The 21673-nt window shown below is 37.5% G+C and overlaps 1 protein-coding gene across 3 annotated transcripts; it reads right to left on the bottom strand.

Moving 5' to 3' along the window:
* Nucleotides 1–6286: 6286 nt before the first annotated feature.
* LOC121379055 (decapping and exoribonuclease protein-like) lies at nt 6287–21654 on the bottom strand. Of its 3 annotated transcripts, none has more exons than XM_041507507.1 (7): nt 21246–21654; nt 16880–17103; nt 15930–16025; nt 11679–11793; nt 10585–10720; nt 9978–10072; nt 6287–8020 (listed from the first exon to the last, which is right to left on the bottom strand). In XM_041507507.1, the coding sequence occupies exons 1-7, from the start codon at nt 21563–21565 to the stop codon at nt 7972–7974; spliced, it is 1035 nt and encodes a 344-aa protein (XP_041363441.1). In that variant the 5' UTR covers nt 21566–21654; the 3' UTR covers nt 6287–7971. The 3 variants fall into 3 exon arrangements, with proteins under 3 accessions (XP_041363441.1, XP_041363440.1, XP_041363442.1); XM_041507506.1 differs by having other exon boundaries at nt 6287–8004; XM_041507508.1 differs by having other exon boundaries at nt 6287–8004; nt 21463–21583.
* Nucleotides 21655–21673: the final 19 nt, after the last annotated feature.

Genomic DNA, 21673 nt, shown 5'->3' with positions numbered 1-21673 from the left:
CAACTTTTCTCTCTAAGACTATATCATCTAGGTGGACCCATTCTCTGATTGAGTTTCTCTTCCCAACCAGTTCCCCACGAAAGGTAAATCAAAAACCATGGTATATGTTGTCCTGCCTGCGGAAAAGTGCATATAAAAGATCTTTTACGACTTACTGAAAAACATGTTGATGGTATTTTCTAAAACTTCGTGTCGAAAAATAACCAAATGTTTGATACCCAATAGCCGATTGTTAATAAATCAATATGCTTTAGCGGTCGTTAAACAAAGGTTTGTTTTGTTTAACGACACCAATGAAGCACATTGATTAATTAATCATCGGCTATTGGATGTCAAATATTTGGTAATTCTGACACGTAGTCATCAGAGGAAACCCGTTATATGTTTTCATTAACAGCAAGGGATCCTTTATATGCACTTTCCCCAGACAGGAAAGCACATACCACGGCCTTTGACCAGTGGTGGTGCACTGATTGGAACGAGAAAAAACCCAATCAGTTGAATGGATCCACCAAGATGGTTCGATCCTGCGACGCAAGCACCTCAGCACTTAACCGCCTGAGTTAAATCCCGCACAAACGTTACACAAACGTTTAACGTTACACAAACGTTAGGCGCAGAAAAATGTAACGAGCGACCGCAATCGTTCGCACTTGTGAACATTTCCTTTGGTGCCGAGAAGCACAATCATTTAATTCGACCAAATTTTGGTCGGGCCCTTCCCAAATATTGCTAAATTATTCTACAGCGAGATGTATAATCCAGTGGTAAAGCGACCACCTGAGGCGAGATGGATTCAGTTTTTAATATTGGGTTCTTAAAATAAACACAATCACAAGAAAAGAATAAGAGAACAGCTTCGCATTCAGAGGTCGATTGAACCTGATATCTGGCGTTCTTTCCGTTATCTCTTCTCTCCACGCGTTAGGGTTTATTATTTCCTTAAAGAAACTAATAATGGCGAAGTGTGTAAAAACAAGAAGAAAAACTAAAGATTTTTTCATGCGACATCTGCAACAATTACACGATAACATCTATCTGGGCCATGTTGAAAACTGTGGTATGTTCCAAACTGGCTGTTATAGTGATAAACGACACCTTTACTTCATACCGGAATGTGGTAGAGCTCTAGTCTAGGTATACAGTCGTTTGATTGAATTTCTCTTAGTGGATAAGGGTCGTTCTCGGAAATTGTAGCCATAACAGTGACATGGAAAGAAAAAGAAAGAAATGTTTTATTTAACGACGCACTCAACACATTTTATTCACGGTTATATAGTGTCGGACATATGGTTAAGGACCACACAGATATTGAGAGAGGAAACTCGCTGTCGCCACTTCAAGCGCTACTCTTTTCGATTAGCAGCAAGGGATCTTTTATATGCACCATCCCACAGACAGGATAGTACATACCACGGCCTTTGTTACACCAGTTGTGGAGCACTGGCAAGAACGAGAAATAGCCCAATGGGTCCACTGGACGGGAATCGATCCTGGACCGACCGCGTATCAAGCGAACGCTTTACCACTGGGCTACGCAAAAATAAAAATTGCTCACATGACATGACAAATCACTGTGTCACATCGTAGATAAGAGTTCACAGACACCATGTAATGCAACCCTCACCTCATCCACCCCCTAAAAAATCCCCCAACACACCAATCCACAAAAAAAAAGAGAGAAAAAAAAAGAAAGCCAAACAAAACAACAACAGCAAACAGAAATAAAAACAAAACGAGATGGTTCACTTACTGGTTTACATAATATGGTAACACGACTGTCGCTAAATTATGGTTGCAACATGGAACCAAACAAATCATAATAAATAAAGAAAAGGGTTAGCAGGTGTTTCCATTATTTGCGCTGGCCAATTAAAGGTACATTAATACATCCCCACCACCCACCCGCTCCCAATTACTGAGATCGTCAAAATGGGAGTTTATTCGCACAACCCTGCAAGACGCTTTTGTAGCAGAGGGTTAAGGTTTTATCAAGAAATGTAATTTTTAAATATATATAGATTTTACGTTTCAAACATCCACAATTCTAACTCCCAGATGTAGCTTAGTTGTAGACCGTTGACCTGAGGTACGATCCGTCAGTTGTCTTGGGTGTGATTTTCCGTCCCACTTGACTAGTACATGCTACACATCTCTTTCTACGAGAGGTGTATTTTCAATATGAATTTCTGCTTGTCAGTAAGCATGAATCTACCCGGCGGCAGCAATTTCCTCTCTTAGTACCGAATTTACGAAGCCTGTTTTTCATAAACGCAGGTGTTTAAGCGTTGTAAATTTAGTTACACAAGACAAACATGTTTTGTAAATTCGGCCCGTATTCACTTACCATGTACAGAAATAGGCCTAATCATGTTAAGACGCCAAATAGGCATTGCGTAAAATGTGCCCAAGTGGCATTAAAGAAATAATTAGTGTTCTTCCAATGGTCGATTGTAATCGAAAATTAATGTTTAGCTTTGCCGTTATGATTATCGATTATAAAAATCGATAATCGATTTCATGAGCAAATATTAACTGATTAGATGATGGAATTGGTGCAAATATGTCGGTGTTGATGTTTATTTTTATGTGTACATACATAAAGAAAAAAAAGATATAGTTATTAAAGATAAAAATGTGCTAATTGTAGTCTAGATCACGGTGAACACAATAGTAAAGTTTGTTTTGTTTAACGACACCACTAAAGCACATTGATTTATTAATTATCGGCTATTGGATGTCAAACATATGGTCATTTTTGACAGTCTTAGAGAGAAAACCCGCTACATTTTTCCATTAGTAGCAAGGGATCTTTTATATGCACCATCCCACAGACAGGATAGCACATACCGCGGCCTTTGATATACCAGCCGTGGTGCACCGGCTGTGATGAGAAATAGCCTAATGGGCCCACCGACGGGGATCGCAAGCGAGCGCTTTACCACTGGGCTACATCCCGCCCCTGTGAACACAATAGGTGCATGGTCCTTATAATTCAAGTCCTTGTGTTCATATAATCAATAATGAAATTCCAACCTATCCCCAACACCACACATAATACTTTCTCTTCCTTTTAGTATCCAATGTAGTTTTAAACCGGAAAGATCGGTATACGTACATATATGTAAGGGGGTGGGGGTGGGGGTGTGTGACACGTATTACATTCATACACAAATCTGACATTTAACATTTGAGGTGCGGAAAACGTGAGTTTTAAATAACAGACGCAGATTTTCAAGTCCATATACGCTACATGCTACCAAATTTAATCTGATATTTATTTGAGTACCGACATTTTTTTGCAAGCGAAGAATGAATAATTATCAAATGGATCTGTACATAAAAAAAACGAAAACGGACAAATATGTGAGAAATAGCCAGCAATTAAAAAATACACAAGACTAAATTTCAATCGCTATATATGACAAGAATAAGGGAGAAAAAATGACCAATATTAAAAAAATGTTTATTGCAAAATGTATTACACGACATTTATAGCTATATCAAAATACAGTTAAAAACACAGGTTATGAACAATGAGCTGAGTCAGTTGACGGCAGACGACACAAAGCTATACAGTTGTGAAAAGCAGACACGACGTACAGTTGTAGCAGCGACAAGACAAGAGATGAGTGATATAAATTAAGATCGATTATAGGTAATAAATAGGATATTAAACTCGCTACCATTTCCTATCATGTTTATGTCCCTCGTAGAAAATTATTTCCCATGGGACATAAACATAATACGAAATAGAAGCTAGTTTAATATCCTATAATTATTATTCTCAGGGCATAAGGTGCCTGGTATTACAGTCAATCTGACTGAAATCAGATGTAATAGTTATTAACCAGTGGAGCTTATTTTAATCCGATTGAAATTATAGTCTATGAGGGCATAATCACAGTCTGGTAACAACATTTTTAATGTGATCATTAAATATAACATAAAATATTTTTAACACACTAAAATGTTTTAGCTTTGTAATATGGACATATTGATCATTCTATTTTTGCAAATAATAATTTAAAAACGACTAATGCAAGCCTTTAGTGTTTATGTGATGAAATGGCATGGTGGCTTGTATGCGTGCTGAATAGTGAAATGGTGAAAAAAATAAAATAAAACTTGATATCCACAAGTGCTGGACAGGTTTTGTTTATTTATTTGCTTTATTGTAAAGCGAATAAGTCAACTAACACAACTCGTCCATAGCATCATCCACATTGCATAATTACTGAAGAACAATCACATGGCTCGAACTTAAGAACAGCCCACCAACGACAATTTTGTGCCTGCCTATGGCAATTTGCTTTTTTAAAGTGACATTTGCAGCAAATAAACATGATTGAAAGGTTATTTTGCTGTATGTAGACATATTTCTAATGTACAAATGTTAAATACTAGCAGATAATGTACACCAGGTGTATACATTTTACCATTGTTGAGGAGCTTTACCTATGGTAATTGATATCTCAACGACGGCAATTGCCGCCGGTGCTGTCATTAAGCTCGAGCCCTGCAATCATTAATGTTTTTTTACGTATCTTAAAGCTGTTTTAAACAAACAATAAAGTTGCATTCAGTTTGTTAACAATTTTCTACTTTGCCCTGATGTCATATTAATAGGCAAATGAGGATGCAGTTATTATCATTGTTTAGCCAATGAATATTAATTTGAGCATACAATTGGTGAAGAGATCCAACACAGATTATTAGTTATCCACAGTCTGATACCTTGTGTCTGAAATATTTTGATAGATGATTGGATTGGGATGCTAAATGCTCTTTTGGTGACCAAATGTAAAGATGGCTGCCATATTTTGGTCAAATATCAAAAATTAGAAAAAGATCCACAACTCACTGCAAAGAGGATCTATGAATTGCTATTGTCTGTCCACATAAGAAAGAGGATCTATGAATTGCTATTGTCTGTCCACATAAGAAAGAGGATCTATGAATTGCTATTGTCTGTCCACATAAGAAAGAGGATCTATGAATTGCTATTGTCTGTCCACATAAGAAAGAGGATCTATGAATTGCTATTGTCTGTCCACATAAGAAAGAGGAGCTTGATTTGCTATTGTCTGTCCACATAAGAAAGGGGATCTTGATTTGCTATTGTCTGTCCACATAAGAAAGGGGAGCTTGATTTGCTTGTATTCACAAGTCCACAGCTTATGATATAGGACAATAACCAAAATGTTCTTTCAGTAAATTCGAAACAAACACAAATATTAAAGATATGATTATACATGTACTAATGGAAAAAAATAAGAGAGCACATGGTATTTGAGACCAAACCGAGTTCACTATTTAAGTGTACATGCAGTTATGCCTGTATAAGACACAGAGATGTAAAGTAAAGTTTGTTTTGTTTAATGACCCCACTAGAGAACACTGATTTATTAATCATCGGCTATTGGAAGGAAGGAACTGTGTTATTTAACAATGCACTCAACATATTTTATTTACGGTTATATGGCATCAGACATATGGTTAAGGACCATACAGATATTAGAGGGAGGAAACCCGCTGACGCCACTTCATGGGCTACTCTTTTCGATTAGCAGCAAGGGATCTTTTATATACACCATCCCACAGACAGGATAGCACATATCACAGCCTTTGATGTACCAGTCGTGGTGCACTGGCTGGAGCGACGAGAGTTAGCCCAGTCGGAACATTGACTGGGATCGATCCCAAACCAACTGCACATCAAGTGAGTGCTTTACCACTGGGCTACGTCCTGCCCCCATCGACTATTGTATTTAGTAATTTCGACATAATATTATAGTCTTAGAGAGGAAACCTACTACATTTTTCCATTAGACAGGATAGCCCATACCACAGCCTTTGATATACCAGTTGTGGTGCACTGGATGGAAAGAGAAATAGCCCAATGGACCCACTGATAGCGATTGATCCCAGACCGAACGCGCATCAAGTAAGCGCAGTAAGTAAGTGGCAATGTCAGAAAGTCAGTTAACTTCCTAATACTAAGAAAACGGTTCTGTTAGCAGTCAATATAATTAAATTTAAAAGATACATGTACTTACAAATAATCATGTTAAAAGGTCTTCCTTTTTTATTATTTGTTTGGTTCATAAACAATAACACACAGTAAAACAAAGTACCAATAAAAAGTGACCTCATCAGATAGGACGTTAAATGATATAAACATTCATGTTCGTGGTTAAGCTTTCTTTTCTAAAACTCTTTGCATATTGCCCTATTTCCATCAAATTCTATATGTACACAATTTTTTGTATAACATAAAATTATATGTTCTATTTGAAACTTACCTTTAACTATATTTTAACACCACTTGTACTGAGTGTAGTTTTTGTTGTTTTGTTCTGTATTAAACATGAAATAGTACTTTACATCAACAAACCAAGTTACATATTGATGTTTTGTGTGGTTACCAGCAAACAGAACAAGGTTTTATTAAGCTGATCTTTTTACAATATCTATCGGCCTACAGTCTTCTAGAGTTCACCAATTATAAGGTAATCACTTTCCTTGTACAATCAGGCCGTCAAATGACAGCATATGAGGAATTATTATACAAATGGTATTTACACTGACAAGATGACAACAAGAGCTCTTCATAGATATATATACAAACATAATTCAAAATATATATACAGTAAGACCTCGATAATCCAGGCTCCAGTAGTCCAGTAGTCCGGAAACCCCACCTTATGGACACCCAGAATACAAAACGAACTCTACACTATAAATGTGTTCATTAATCCTGATATTCAGGAAGGAAATGTTTTATTTAATAATGCACTCAACACATTTTATTTACGGTTATATGCCGTCGGCCTGATATTCATCTTCTAGAACTGGACAACCATTATACAAAATAATTTGTTAAAAAAATAAAGACAATTTGCATCACTTGACTGGACGTAATTTTTTTCAACAGATCATTTGATTAGAAACAAAAGTATAACTTTCTGCGAGTTCGTTCAACCATGGCCAGTAAACACAAGTAGACAACTACCATGTGCCAAAATGGCGTCAAACGGTCTCACACCTCTGAGTATGTTTAATTGTTGGTCCTGTTTGGTAATTTTCCTTCAACGAGGAAATGACAGGGTTAACTGATCTAGGTTATTGTTTTGTTAACATTTTCATTGCCTTTATGAAATGTAATTAATACTACACCTATTTGGTGTAGCGTGATTATTTCAACGTTTGGTTGATAGAGAAGAAAGCAGCTGCCACTATATAGGCTACTCCTAATGATAAAACCGCAAGAGATCTTTTATATGTACACTTTCCCCATAGATGGGACAGTACATGTCACAGCCTTTGACGCACCAAACATGGGGTGCCAGCTGGGATGGACAAAACCTGTGTTGCTCCTCAGGCATGTGCTCCAGCAATGAGCAACATCCCGTTTCTTGAAAACCAAGAAAGAAAAAAAGAAAGAAATATTTTATTTACCAATGCACTTGACACATTTTAATTACAGTTATATGTCATTAGTCATATTACAGACCACAGAGATAATTAGAGAGGAAACCCGCTGTCACCACTCAATGAGCTACACTTTTCAATTAGCAGCAAGGGATCTTTTAAATGCATCATCCCACAGACAGGATAGTATATACCATGGCCTTTGTTATACCAGCTGTGGAGCACTGGCTGGAATGACAAATAACCCAATGAGCTCACCGCCAGAGATAGATCCTAGACTGACGGCACATCAGGTGAGCATTTCACCAGTGGGCTACAACCCACCCAACTTGTAAAACAAGTGCTGCAGTTTCTGGTTTCTGATGACAAACATTACTTAATTATATCATTAACTAGGCTATGTTAACAGATGAAAGTGTTACTAGAGACCAGCTGACAATCCAGAATGTTCATTTCTTCCAAACATTCCACTCTGTGAACCACTTTGGTAAAAACACAAAGGAAGAATCGGGCTCCAGCCTGGAACATGTGATGTCCTTATGTGGAGACCAGCGACACAAATAGACAATCCTGAAATGCAAACAACCTATGCAGTATTAAGGTGGAAAATGTCACTAGAAAAAGTTTAACACAGTGGTTAAGGTCGACAACAGTCACTTCTTACACCCTTGTTTTGGATTCATACACATATCTTTACCGTAAGTTCACTTGAAATCAATCTTACAAAAATACATGTAGTACAATTTTCTTAATCACAAGATTTTCTTCAAACACTGTCAAGTGCATTAGTAATGTACAAACAAAAACTATTCAGTTGCAATTTTGCACTGGAATTTTTCCAGCGAGCTTAAAATGAAAATGTCATGTACGAAGTATATTATTAATGTAAAGACATGCAAAGTGACGTCATTGGAATACTGATGTCATTCAAATTTAGCTGTATTATAACAGTGCTTCGCCACATTAAAACAAGAGTACCAGTGAGGTACACGATATGCCCATCAGGAGTTTGGTAGAAAACCATAGATATTAATGAATACGTTACGGGTATGATTCAATTCTAATTATGTGAAATGTTTGCAATGGGATGGATGAACAGTTTATTTGTATTACAGTGACCTAGTAATAGTACTCGACACACACCGCCATCCCAAGTTGTTCCTACATGCGAGGTTTGATGATCATGTATGCAAGATATGGTCCAGACAAGGATTTCTTGCTATGTGCAGTAGACTGTGAAAAGTAGGTCACAGTGACCTAGTAATAGTACGCAACACACCACCATCCCAAACTGTTCCTACATGTGAGGTTTGATGGTCCTGTATGCATCTGTATGCAACATATGATCTGGACAAGGATTTTCTGTTATGTGCAGTAAGTCACAGAGATCTAGTAATAGTACGTGACACACTGCCATTCATAACTGTGAGGCTTGATGGTCCTGTATGCATCTGTATGCAAGATATGGTCCAGACAAGAAAACGTTAACAGACGGATGGATGTATGGACAACACCATAACCCATCATAGATGAGCGTATAATAAAAACTGGTCTAGTTACCTTGACCCCTGTCCGAGATCAGACAACACAATTTACAGGTTCATATGCTTTTATTTAGACAAAATATTAAGTTTAAGTTAAAGGTGCTATATACCTGTATCCTAAGTTGCACAATGGTGACATCCCTCACACATTATTAACTTTTGCTTGAAAATATAATTATATATTCAACTAAATGCTCATAAAAAATTACAACCAAATAATTTAATTTACTATATTTATACTAAAGAACTGGGTACATTCAACTGAGGCAAACAATCTGTAATGTTATACCAGAAGATGTTGCTGATAAGTTTGCTGTCTTTATGGTAGCACTAAACCAAATAACTTCCAGCTGGGTCAAAGTTCGAGGTGTACCAAGCTTTTGATAGAGAAGTTAACACCACAAGTCCTGTGATTGGTGATAAATGTGAGTGTGTTGGTTGTAAAAAAAAAAAAGTTTCATCTGGGCAAAAAATGTATGCAATTTTATTTCATCTGGTACCACTGTGTCAAGTAGCCTTGTGCTTGAAACATGTATGGGGTAACTGTAAAAAAAACTACTCAAATTTTGTGCGGAACTAGGGTAGTCATAGATGCTACCCGTTATCTCAGAAATGAGCAGTTTGGCCCCCAATTTTTTCTTGTTCACTTTAAGGGTGAGGGGTGGTATATCTGTGGCATTTATGTCGACTGATACGCTGAAGATGGGAGTTTTAGCCATATATGTTATTATTGTCGTCTTTGGGATTTTATTTGGTAGTATACACCCGTATGCAATTCATCTGTCTCTGATAGTCCTATCTAGCTACAGTCAACTTGCCAGATTTTGTTGATTTGTTTATTTTATAACAGTTGGTATGCTGTGATAGTGGTACTGAATGTGACTTTGTTTACATAACGTAAAAGTATATTACATTTCTGATATTCCTTAGAATTGTTTGACTCATAAAGAGATTTTCTTTGACATAATATAGAGGATGTGTAAACAAATGTAGACTTACTGTGGATCATCCACTTTCACAATATTTTTAATGAACTGCAGGAACTGGTCCAGAAAGTTGAAACATATGGCTGGATTCCAAGGATCCCTCAGATTCTGAAAACCAAGTACTAAATATAAGTAGAGTTTTTAAACTGTTTTAAGTGTGTATATATATACACATGTATATATGTTTGGTGTAAAAAAAAAAAAAAACCCCAAAAACCAACCTCTGACTTACAATTTACAACAAAGATAAATAAATATAAAAACATAAAGCACAAAGTTCAAAGTCTCTTGAACTTTTAAATAGAGTATTTAATACTGCTATGCCTGCCATGGGTGAGATGTGACAGGATGTTTACTTAAGAATTGACCGAAATTAAAAACGATGTGCCGCGTAGCTGCTGCTGTTCTTCATAACTGTCAAGTACCATTAAATTATAATAGCATAATTCATGTAAATGTTTAGAATGAGACTTCTGCATGTTGTAGTATATACAATGTACTGCACACATTCATTTTGACTAAAACATTTTCATTATGGCTAATAAAAGTTGGCTAACTTTTTAGCTGCAGCTATTTGTGATTGAGGGTGATTCGTGTTTACTACCGTATGTATTTCAAACCTTGGCCATATCTGGTAGTTTGGGTACATCCATCTCTTCAATTCTGTGCACCACACCATCATCATCACGATAACCACATACGATCTTTGTAATGCCCACAAGGAAACTCTGTGCCCACCATTTAATCAGCTTGAATCTGAAGAAATAAACATTTAACACAATAATGAACACATAACTTAAAAAACCCCACCAAAAAATTGATGTAAACTGAACACTATCCTTTCTATAGTAGTTTTTGAAAAAACATATGTAGAATAAAATTTGTGACAGTATATAATCATAGAAACATGGAAACTTACTAAATACAGTACAGAATGAAAAAATAAGCATAAATAAAATGTACTGGGTTGACAGTCAGCTCCCTTAAATGTACTGAAAGAAGACATTTAAATTACCCACACTGACAAATGTTTACTACAAGTAACTGAGCCTATTAGAACTTTTGTATACATTTGACCCCATTTTGTTGAAAAAGCTTTTTTCATCATTTCTTTCCTAATAAAAGTTCCATAAAATAATTTTTCATATTTATTTTTTATCTTTATTGTCATTAAAGGTAATAAAACTTTCATTATGTTGAAATATTAAATCATTGCATCTCATCTCTTCAGTCTATCTAAAAAAGTAGTATCACTGCTAGCATCTTAAACTATATATTATGAACATAGTGTTTTCCATAGCTTTAGCATGGTGATCCACCATGACTCGATAGTATAGTGCCATCTTGCCTTAATCAGTGTCATGCTGCCCTGAGATTAAACAAACCTTTATAAATAATTAATTCAAAAATTGTCTTTATAATACACTCAGAAAATGTGTTATTAATTAATAAAAATCCCTGTTATATATTTTGCCATTGCTTTATTAAAGCAAGCACATTAACTGCATTTATTTTTATTTCAATTATTTTTTTGTTTTTAATGAGAAAAAAAAAAAGTGTCCTCGAAATGGTGAAAATGCACCAAAAGTGTTTCGTCTACCATGCCTTTCAAAATTTCTGGGGAAAACTTATCATACATGTATGTTAGGCAATCTAGACTGTTCCTAAAAAAATAAAGATAGCAAGACTGAAATTACTTTAAAATTTCAAAGACCTTTTGAAGTTTTCCATCTGTCTGTGTGTGTCTATTTCTCTTGTCGTTTTCATCTCTACATACTGACGGACGCCAGCAGACCTTGGATCCACTGCATCAACTTCACCTCCAAACACTGAAACAGCAAAAATACCTGCAATTTTAGATACTCTTTTTCTGGTAAACATTCAAAAAACAACTAAAGGAGTATCATGTCACTTTGAAATAACTTCATGTTTCTTTGGAAATCCACCTTATCTCATTTCCAGATATAATCTATTTGCGTAAAAAGGGAACTGATGAATTGGCATGTAAATATATATAAAATAATGCTAAAACTTGTATAAAAATATATCATTCAGTCACCAAAACTCATAACAGTTTTTCACAAAAACATCTCTATGTAAATACTAAAAAAGCTCCACAAATCACCATCAAATTGTAATTTTAAATCTCATTTTTAATACTGGAGTTAAAGCAAAATGATGATCAATATGCAGTTTACAAAGACTAAAGGCAGAATTGCAAATGCTAATGCTTTATCTTTGCTATTACAGCTCTCACAAAGGAGATTTAACCTATATGCAGAAACTTTTCAAAAACATTTTACATTGAAATGTTTTTGTAAAAAAAATGTTATGTGATTTTGATATTGGTTTAAAACTTAATACCTGTAATATGTTTTATACAAGTTTTAACAGTATTGATTATATAGTACCATGTCAATTCATGGTTCCATTTTGATGCCAATGGACTATATCTGGGTGCAGCAATCTTTTTCTCAGACTTCAGATTAATGAATCTAAAGAGAATGATAAACTAAAGCAAGTGTTATTTTAGTCATTACCCTGTGACACATGGTGTACTTGTATTGATAACTACAGCGTGCACACAGCTCAGGAAACCTTTATTTAATTTTGATCCAGTGAAAGTGTTGAGCAAAACAAGACACTTGACAGTGTCGTGGTTAAGCCATGCGTTGACAGCTTTATTTTCACACTTCAGCATAATTAAGGTCTGTGCATAAACTTCTCTATTATTAAGCATTAACTTCTAATCTAGACAAGCTGGCTTTGGAAATTAAGCCTTTAGCTTTTATAAAGGTGCTGTATCACAGTAACAAGTTCATATTATGCTATTTTTACCTTTATTTGAAATAAATAACTACAACTTAATTGACACAATACATAATGTATTAAAAAATAAATGATTTTTCTTTTTTTTCTTTATAAAAATTGTTTTATTAACATTATCTATGGGCTACCAATGTTTACTCTCTACCTTTTATTACTATATATATTAAAAAATATTAATTATGTTAAATATTTTATGCCATTCGACATTCCTTTAAATTTGATTCTTTTTTATCAATAAAATATCTCAAAATAAAACCAATGTTTACTAAGGGCTACCAGATTTCATAACCTTGTAGCCCAGTGGGCTACCACTGAACAACAAGGTCTGACTGTATATAGTTGAAGATAAATATACTGATGGAAAAAATAAAGGATCACACAGATAGCAACAACAAATAATGACTGCATCAAAAATCAATTCATACTGTCCGAAGTTGACTGGGAACATATAGGCAGCACATTCAACACTACAGACATCAATCCCATATTACAACTTGGTATGAAATACAGATATTACTACGCCAGTTGTGAATTACATTTGGTCTCCAATTTGATGTGTTCCCTTATTTCTTTCCATCAGTATATAATGCTTACATTTCAAAGCAAATGTAAATGAATAATTCTGGTGAGAAACATCATTATGCATCTTTGAGATAGCACTTTTAAATTTGGTAGTATCCCAGTATTACCTCCAACACAGAGTGAGTTTTAATGGCTCATTAAGGATGTGTGAGGCCGTTAACACCAAAATATCTTTAATTAACTACTAACATGAAAATCCTGTCCTGGTAAGACAAACCTCATCCCAGTCTGAAGCTCACTGTAGTAAGATGTGTTTGTTTTGCCTATGCAAACTGCACATTCATTCGTGAGCTCTACTTGCTGATTTTAAACATTCATTTATTTATTAATTCACTGTCAACAAAATGGAGTGTTCTGCTGGGATGTATGTGACCAATGGGATTGACTGAATGCTAGGACACTTCTCAATGGGTAAAAACTCTGGCTATACGAGTTTGTACTCATAATGAGTGTCTTTGAACCTTAAATGGATGTAAACACATTAAACCAGTTGACTGACTGAAGGTAACCCAAATAGTTGAAATGTGCCCCAATTATACAAAAGGCAAATACAAACAGAAAATTTAATAATAATGGTTAAATTACGTCATAGTGATAAGGAAAGGAATATAAATAAGGGAGAGTGGTTGTAGCTTTACATGGGGGGTGGGGGGGTGGGGGTGGGGGGGGGGGGGGGGGGGATATAAAAAAGGCAAAATTTTATGTTATGCACTTTCAAAATAGGCTGTGATATGTACTGTCAAAATAAATATTAGAGATCAAATAGCTGAAGTGCTGAGTCATCGTTAAATAAACATTCCTTCTTTCTTACATATATTTTGAAACAGAATAATAGTTTTTGAGATGTGTCCTTTTGCAGATGGTTTTTCGGACATAAGTCTCAACTAAATGAAAAGGACGAGTCTAAGAAGTATTTATGGTATTTTTAGTCTTATAATTTTAGAATAATTATTATATAGAAAAATTCAGTGCATTTTATTACAATGTAACAACAACCAATGAAAACGGTGTATTACAGTATAGGAATTGTGCTAACTGGTGAACATTTTCTAGCACCTTTATACAAAAAGGAACAATTCAGGCCGTCAGAAAAAGAGTGTGTGTGGGGAGGGGGGGGGTGATACCTGTGCACCACCCCATAAGGACAAAAATGTGTGGGTTTTTGTCTTAGTCTATATAAATAAAAATTAAAATCTGGCGTGTTCCCCTCCCCTACTTGACTGAGCCCCCTCCCCTCCACTAGAGAATGTGCTCCCCCACTCCAGATGTAATTCCTATGTGTCTGTGTGGCCAGGGTCAGTGTGGCCAGGGCCCGTGTGGCCAGGGCCCGTGTGGCCAGGGTCAGTGTGGCCTGGGCTTGTGTGGCCAGGGTCCGTGTGGCCAGGGTCCGTGTGGCCAGGGTCTGTGTGGCCAGGGTCTGTGTGGCCAGGGTCCGTGTGGCCAGGGTCAGTGTGGCCTGGGCTTGTGTGGTCAGGGTCCGTGTGGCCAGGGCCTGTGTGGCCAGGGTTCGTGTGGCCAGGGTTCGTGTGGCCAGGGTCTGTGTGGCCAGGGTATGTGTGGCCAGGGTCCGTGTGGCCAGGGCCCATGTGGCCATGGGTCGTGTGGCTAGGGCCTGTGTGGCCATGGTCGTGTGGCCATGGGTCGTGTGGCCATGGCCGTGTGGCCAGGGTTCGTGTGGATAGGGTCCGTGTGGCCATGGGTTCGTGTGGCTAGGGCACGTGTGGCTAGGGCCCGTGTGGCCATGGGTCGTGTGGCCAGGGCTGTGTGGCCATGGGTCGTGTGGCCAGGGTTCGTGTGGCTAGGGCCCGTGTGGCTAGGGCCCATGTGGCCATGGGTCGTGTGGCCAGGGTTCGTGTGGCTAGGGCCCGTATGGCCATGGGTCGTGTGGCCAGGGCCGTTTGGCCATGGGTCGTGTGGCCAGGATCCGTGTGGCTAGGGCCCGTGTGGCTAGGGCCCGTGTGGCCATAGGTCGTGTGGCCAGGGTCGTGTGGCCATGGGTCGTGTGGTCAGGGTTTGTGTGGCTAGGGCCTGTGTGGCCATGGGTCGTGTGGCCATGGGTCGTGTGGCCAGGGTCCGTGTGGCCATGGGTCGTGTGGCCAGGGTCTGTGTGGCCAGGGCCTGTGTGGCTAGGGCCTGTGTGGCCATGGGCTGTGTGGCCAGGGTCGTGTGGCCAGGGGTCGTGTGGCCAGGGCCGTGTGGCCAGGGTTCGTGTGGCTAGGGCCCGTGTGGCTAGGGCCCGTGTGGCCATGGGTCATGTGGCCAGGGTTCGTGTGGCTAGGGCCCCCGTGTGGCTAGGGCCTGTGTGGTCATGGGTCGTGTGGCCAGGGTTCGTGTGGCTAGGGCCCGTGTGGCCATGGGTCGTGTGGCCAGGGCCGTGTGGCCAAGGGTCGTGTGGCCAGGGCCGTGTGGCCAGACCTCTGAGAATTGAAAACTTACTAAACTCTTTAAGGGTTCCACAAAAACATTTCAGGTATCTAATTTTTCATTTTGTGTTACCTATTACGACCATGTACTGAATTTACTGTGTAATGTTAATTAAACTGTAATACTGTACCAAGGGAGTGAGAGGTCAGTCGAGTTCGGACAACAGTGCAAAAAGCTTCATTATTGTTGACGGGCTGAGAAGTGTTCGGCTTACCATCTGGTTTGTCTGGTTAAAAAACGAACAACACACATTTAATTTAATATTATCAATATCATATGTGCAATTTATATTGATGTCATTAAAGTTTGTTTTGTTTAACGACACCACTAGAGCACACTGATTTATTAATCATCGGCTGTTGGATGTCAAACATTTGGTAATTTTGTCATATAGTCTTAGAGAGGAAACTTGCTACATTTTTCCATTAGTAGCAAGGGATCTTCTATATGCACCATCCCACAGATTGGATAGCACATACCACAGCCTTTGATATACCAGTCATGGTGCACTAGTTGGATATATAGTGTATTAATATTGTCAACTACATCGAGCAGGTTTGACATATTTATAACAGAGTAATTAAGATACTAATCAAGACTAAAGTCAACATACAAGAGCTGGTTAAACACCTCAACACATTTATGTTAGAACCACTAACGATCTGCCATTAAAAATACATTTACGATAGCAAAAACCACTGAACTATGTCGAAAAATCATAATCAGTAGGGTTACAGCCCTTGAATTCATATCATCTTGCAGTGGCAATTTTGCACAAATAATACCATGTAAATACCAAAATATTATTAAAAATGCCATCGCAAATGAATTTTGCAACAGGTTTTGGCAGTGGCACTGCCATCAAGAATTTAGACTGCCATTAAGAATTTTGAGGATTGGGGTTATTCCCCAAATTCAAAATAAATTCATGACATCAAGTAGTGGGGTTTATTTGAGTTATTAAGGTACACGATTATTGCCACATGTGATGTAGTCTACCTGTATGCGTGTGTTATGCGTTTACGGGTTGAGAGTTAAAATCAGAAGCATGAAAAATGAAATTCTATAAAGAATACAAACCTGCAGTGACATACTGTTCAAACTTCCAGCCCCAGTAACACATCTCATCTTGTCGATCTGACATCGACCGTTTTTCTCGTTCCTTTTTCTCCGTGTCAAATTCACACAGATAGTAGGTCCCATTAAAGAGGCAAACAGCAATACACCAGTCATCTCGGTTTTCAAATGGTGTACACAGCAACTTTGTCAATAAGCCACGCCAGCAAATAAAATCAGTATGCAAGCTGAAAACAGAAAGTACATGTATTACAGCCATCATTCATTTCAACTTATTTTCGTGCTTATATCCAATTAAGGTTCAAGCACGCTGTCCTGGGCACACACCTCAGCTATCTGGGCTGTCTGTCCAGGACAGTGGGTTAGTTGTTAGTTGATTAGTGGTTAGTGAGAGAGAAGAGGGTGTAGTGGCCTTACACCTACCCACTGAGCCCTTAAAGTTACATTCTCTGGTTACCATATTATAACATCATGTACAAATATGAAATACAAGCTCAAATGCACTTTTAAAAAACTTGTGTGTGTTCGCTATGAACGGAGATCGTCAAAAGTATACGCTTGATTCGTTGGTTGAGGATACTGTACTAGTCTTTCTTTAAAACTGGTTTGATCTTGACAACGTATTATCGACAATCGTACCTTCCTATTTCAGAATTAATATTTTATAAAGTGTTAGTAGAACTTTCAAAGTTTAGTTTGTATAACACATTGATCATGTATATATTTTTAAAATAAAATATACTAAAGTAGACATTTTCACTTCTTAATTTTACGTGTTAAAATCGACAAATTCAAATAAAGTTAGTGGGGGGTTGTTTAACGACATCAAAGTTAGAGCATATTGATTTAATAATCATCCGACGCCATACAACCGTAAATAAAATGTGTTGAATGCGTCGTTAAATAAAACATATCCTATCCTTCCTTCCATCTGCTGTTGGATGTCTAACATTTGGTAATTTTGACATATAATCTTAGAGAGGAATCGGGTGCATGTGCAGTGGGAGGGTACTGGAGGTCAAAACCCTAAGCTTGCCCAAGCTTAAAAAAAATTGAAATGTATTTTCTGGGTGACCATGGCCCCATATAAACTTCGCTCAACACAGTCTATAACCCCAACCCAACTGAAATCCCTGCACACACACCTTGGAAACCTGCTACATTTTGTTTTTAGCAAGGGATCATTTATATGTACCATCCCACAGACAGGATATCACATACCATGGTCTTTTATATACCCGCCAATGGGGATCGATCCTAGACTGACCGCGCATTTCCAAAAAACCACCCTTTTAGGTCTAAGTAATTAATAAAAATAACATATAGTCTTGAAAAATGTTACGTAAATCGAACACAGTACCCTCTTCCTCAACCCCTAAAGTGTTACGCAATTAGTAACACACCCTTACATGTAACGCATATGCCAACAGCTGGCCACTGTGAAAATTTCAAGGCAAATCCCCCACCCACCGACCCCTGGAAAGGCATTATACCATACCTCTATGGATATAAATATGTTTTGGAGATCAAGACAGTTAAATTTGTTTCCAAAATTGCGAAATCTCATGTGATCTCATGTTGGGGAATTACACACTTGTGATGAGCCAATGAAAACCGAGATCAGTAGGAGCCCGTCAAAAGTGTCCCACTTTCAAAAATACTGGCTTTGTTTTTGACCTGGATAAGCCAGCGTAGTGAAACCAATGCAGAGTGCGGCGTCATATACGCACCAAACGTAATTGGATTTTCTGTTCTATATGCTTAAAAATATTCCGGTCATAGCCGCTTTAAGAACTCGCTCTGGGTTGGAGCCGGTACCGGACTGCGAACCCTGTACCTGCCAGCCTGTAGTCCGATGGCTTAACCACTGTGCCACCGAGGCCGGTTTACAGCCATCAATCTTACATGTAGCTATTAGTACCTCACATTAGTAGATATTTAATCAGAATTTCTTATTTCTATTGTGCAAACAATATGTTTTTTGTTTTTTAAGTCATGTTAATTAGTAATCTCCGACAGTGCCGAAGACACATAAACGTAAATAACATGTGTTGAGTGCGTTGTTAAATAAAACACCTCCGCTTCCTTCCTGTGACAGTGATTTCTAAAACATAATTAATTTTAATTTCAAATGTAAATTCCTTTGAATAATATATTTACTTTTAAACCACTTGAGACAGTTGAAGACAATGGTCATTCTGCCACAACTGCCTTGCTTGAGCCCTCTGATCCATAAACCCCTTTTGTTACTATTTGTACTACATGAACTCAAAATAATTTTTAAACACTATGTGTACCACTACTTTGTCATACCTTTGACAGGGTTTCTAGATTATGGTAGCCCCACTCCTATGGCTAGTGATAATCTATGTTGGGCTAGTGAATAACTACTGTTGCCATGCCCGACAGCTAGTGAATTTATTTGTGTCAAATGCTGTAGTTAAGTCTATTTTGTAAATATGAATATCCTGCCACTTCCACCACCAGTGTTTTTAAACTCTATCTCCCTCTTTAAGTGATATATCCGATTCTTACTATTAATTAGTAAAATTGTATTCACTTAAAGCAAAGTAGGGCTAGTGAATTTTTAATCGTGTCTAGTAAATTTGTAAAATCACTGATCCCTTGACTAGTGGATTTTACAATAATTCTACAAGCCCTGCCTTTGACCTATAGGCAGGTCTAGGATCAGTCCCCGTTGGTGGGCCCATTGGGCTATTTCTCATTCCAGCCACTGTACCACAGCTGGTATATTAAAGGCTGTGGTATGTGCTATCCTGTCTGTGGGATGGTGCATATAAAAGATCCCTTGCTACTAATGAAAAAATGTAGCAGGTTTACTCTCTAAGACTATATGTCAGAATTACCAAATGTTTGACATCCAATAGCTGGACCGGCGTCGTGGTTAGGCCATCAGTCAACATGCTGGTAGGTACTGGGTTCGGATCCCAGTCGAGGCATGGGATTTTTAATCCAAATACCGACTCCAAACTCTGAGTGAGTGCTCCGCAAGGCTCAATGGGCAGGTGTAAACCACTTGCACCGACCAGTGATCCATAACTGGTTCAACAAAGGCCAATGGTTTGTGCTATCCTGACTGTGGGAAGTGCAAATAAAAGATCCCTTGCTGCTAATCAGAAAGAGTAGCCCATGAAGTGGCAACAGCAGATTTCCTCTCAAAATCTGTGTGGTCCTTAACCATATGTCTGACGCCATATAACCGTCAATAAAATGTGTTGAGTGTGTCGTTAAATAAAACATTTCTTTCTTTCTTTTTTCCAATAGCTGATTAATAAATCAATGTACTCTAAGACTTATAGAATCAAACGAAAATAGCTGTCTACTAAACTTACTATGATAGACATGCCATCATGCACTATCATTTTGGCTTCCTACACAATATATATTAATATTACTGGTAAGTATCTTACCAGATGTTCACTTCACATATAGTATAAAACTTTTAATTATAATATTTATTTTCAAACACAGTCAAAAGAATTCATAATTATCAACAAAAAAACTAGGAAATTCCCTTCATTTTAAAAGTGGAAGCATCATGGACACATTTGTTTGGATATCATGCAGTAACATGATTTGACTTCTGACAATATTCAAATTAAGAAATAGTTATGTGAGCCAGTCTTCTAGAATTTAAAAAAAATCCACTAGCCATGGTATCAATGATTTTCAAAATCCACTAGCCATGGTTAAAAATGTACTAGCCCTACTTCTTTGTATACCATACATTTGTACCAATAATACTAGAAAGTAAAAAGAACCCCAGCACATATGGCCAGACCACTCTGCCTTTCGAGAGCTAGAAATTATGATTGCTCTCTGCCGTCAGAGATAACTCTAAGAGAAAACATGGATAGCAAAAATTCCCGCTCTAATACAACCATAACATTTTGACACAACAGTTTGTGTTTGTTGATAACAAATATTTCACATAGTAACCACTGATACACACACTACAGGAAGAAACACGACAGCACCTACGTATTAACTGGAACATTATTACAAGGGGTTGCTGTCGGGTTTCTTCTTGTAGTGGTTATTAGTGGTTACTATGTGAAATATTTGTTATCGGGAAATTGAAAATGATCAACGTAAAAGTATTTAGCGTCAAACATAGGATTTTTTTTGTATTACAGTGGGAATCTTTGTCTACCGTGTGGTAGTCAGCCATTCCATGTTTTTGCTATACATTTATCTCTGATGGCAGAGACCGATCTTAACCATCCAAATGTTCATCTATAGCTCTCGAATGGCAGAGTACTTGGGCTACATGCTCTCCTACTATCTAAATATGATCCAATTCTAGTAATCTGGAAATACTGGACTAAAAACCTGTCTATGTACTTGCCTTGTGAATTGTGTCTTCCCTACATCATTTTCAACTTCTAACTGAAACTTTTTATAATTTAACATAACCCACCGAAGCAAATCATCCAAATATTCTTTTTTCGTTTCATCTTTCTTTATTAGATTTCTATATCCTCTTTTCAAGTCAAAACAGACGTTCTCATAGTTATTGGGAACATAATAAAAACGCAACAGACTTTTGTCATGAAGAAATGTACCTGCTCTATCTTTTGAAAAATACCCATTTTCCACGGGTTTTCTAAAATATGGAAACGGTTTGTCAAAATCATCTCGTGACATACAACAAAACGTTTTTATCATGTTTGTGTTAAGTAAGTCTAATCGGGTAATGGTCCTTCATTTCAGTAAGTAATGTCATCTTTCTCTCATTTTGTCTTCCTCTACTCTTTCGGTTTTCTCTCTCTCTCT

Source organism: Gigantopelta aegis, chromosome 8, assembly GCF_016097555.1.
Source record: "Gigantopelta aegis isolate Gae_Host chromosome 8, Gae_host_genome, whole genome shotgun sequence".
NCBI lineage: Eukaryota > Metazoa > Mollusca > Gastropoda > Neomphalida > Peltospiridae > Gigantopelta > Gigantopelta aegis.
The sequence above is the reverse complement of the archived record's forward strand: the minus strand, read 5'-3'. Positions and strand labels throughout refer to the sequence as shown.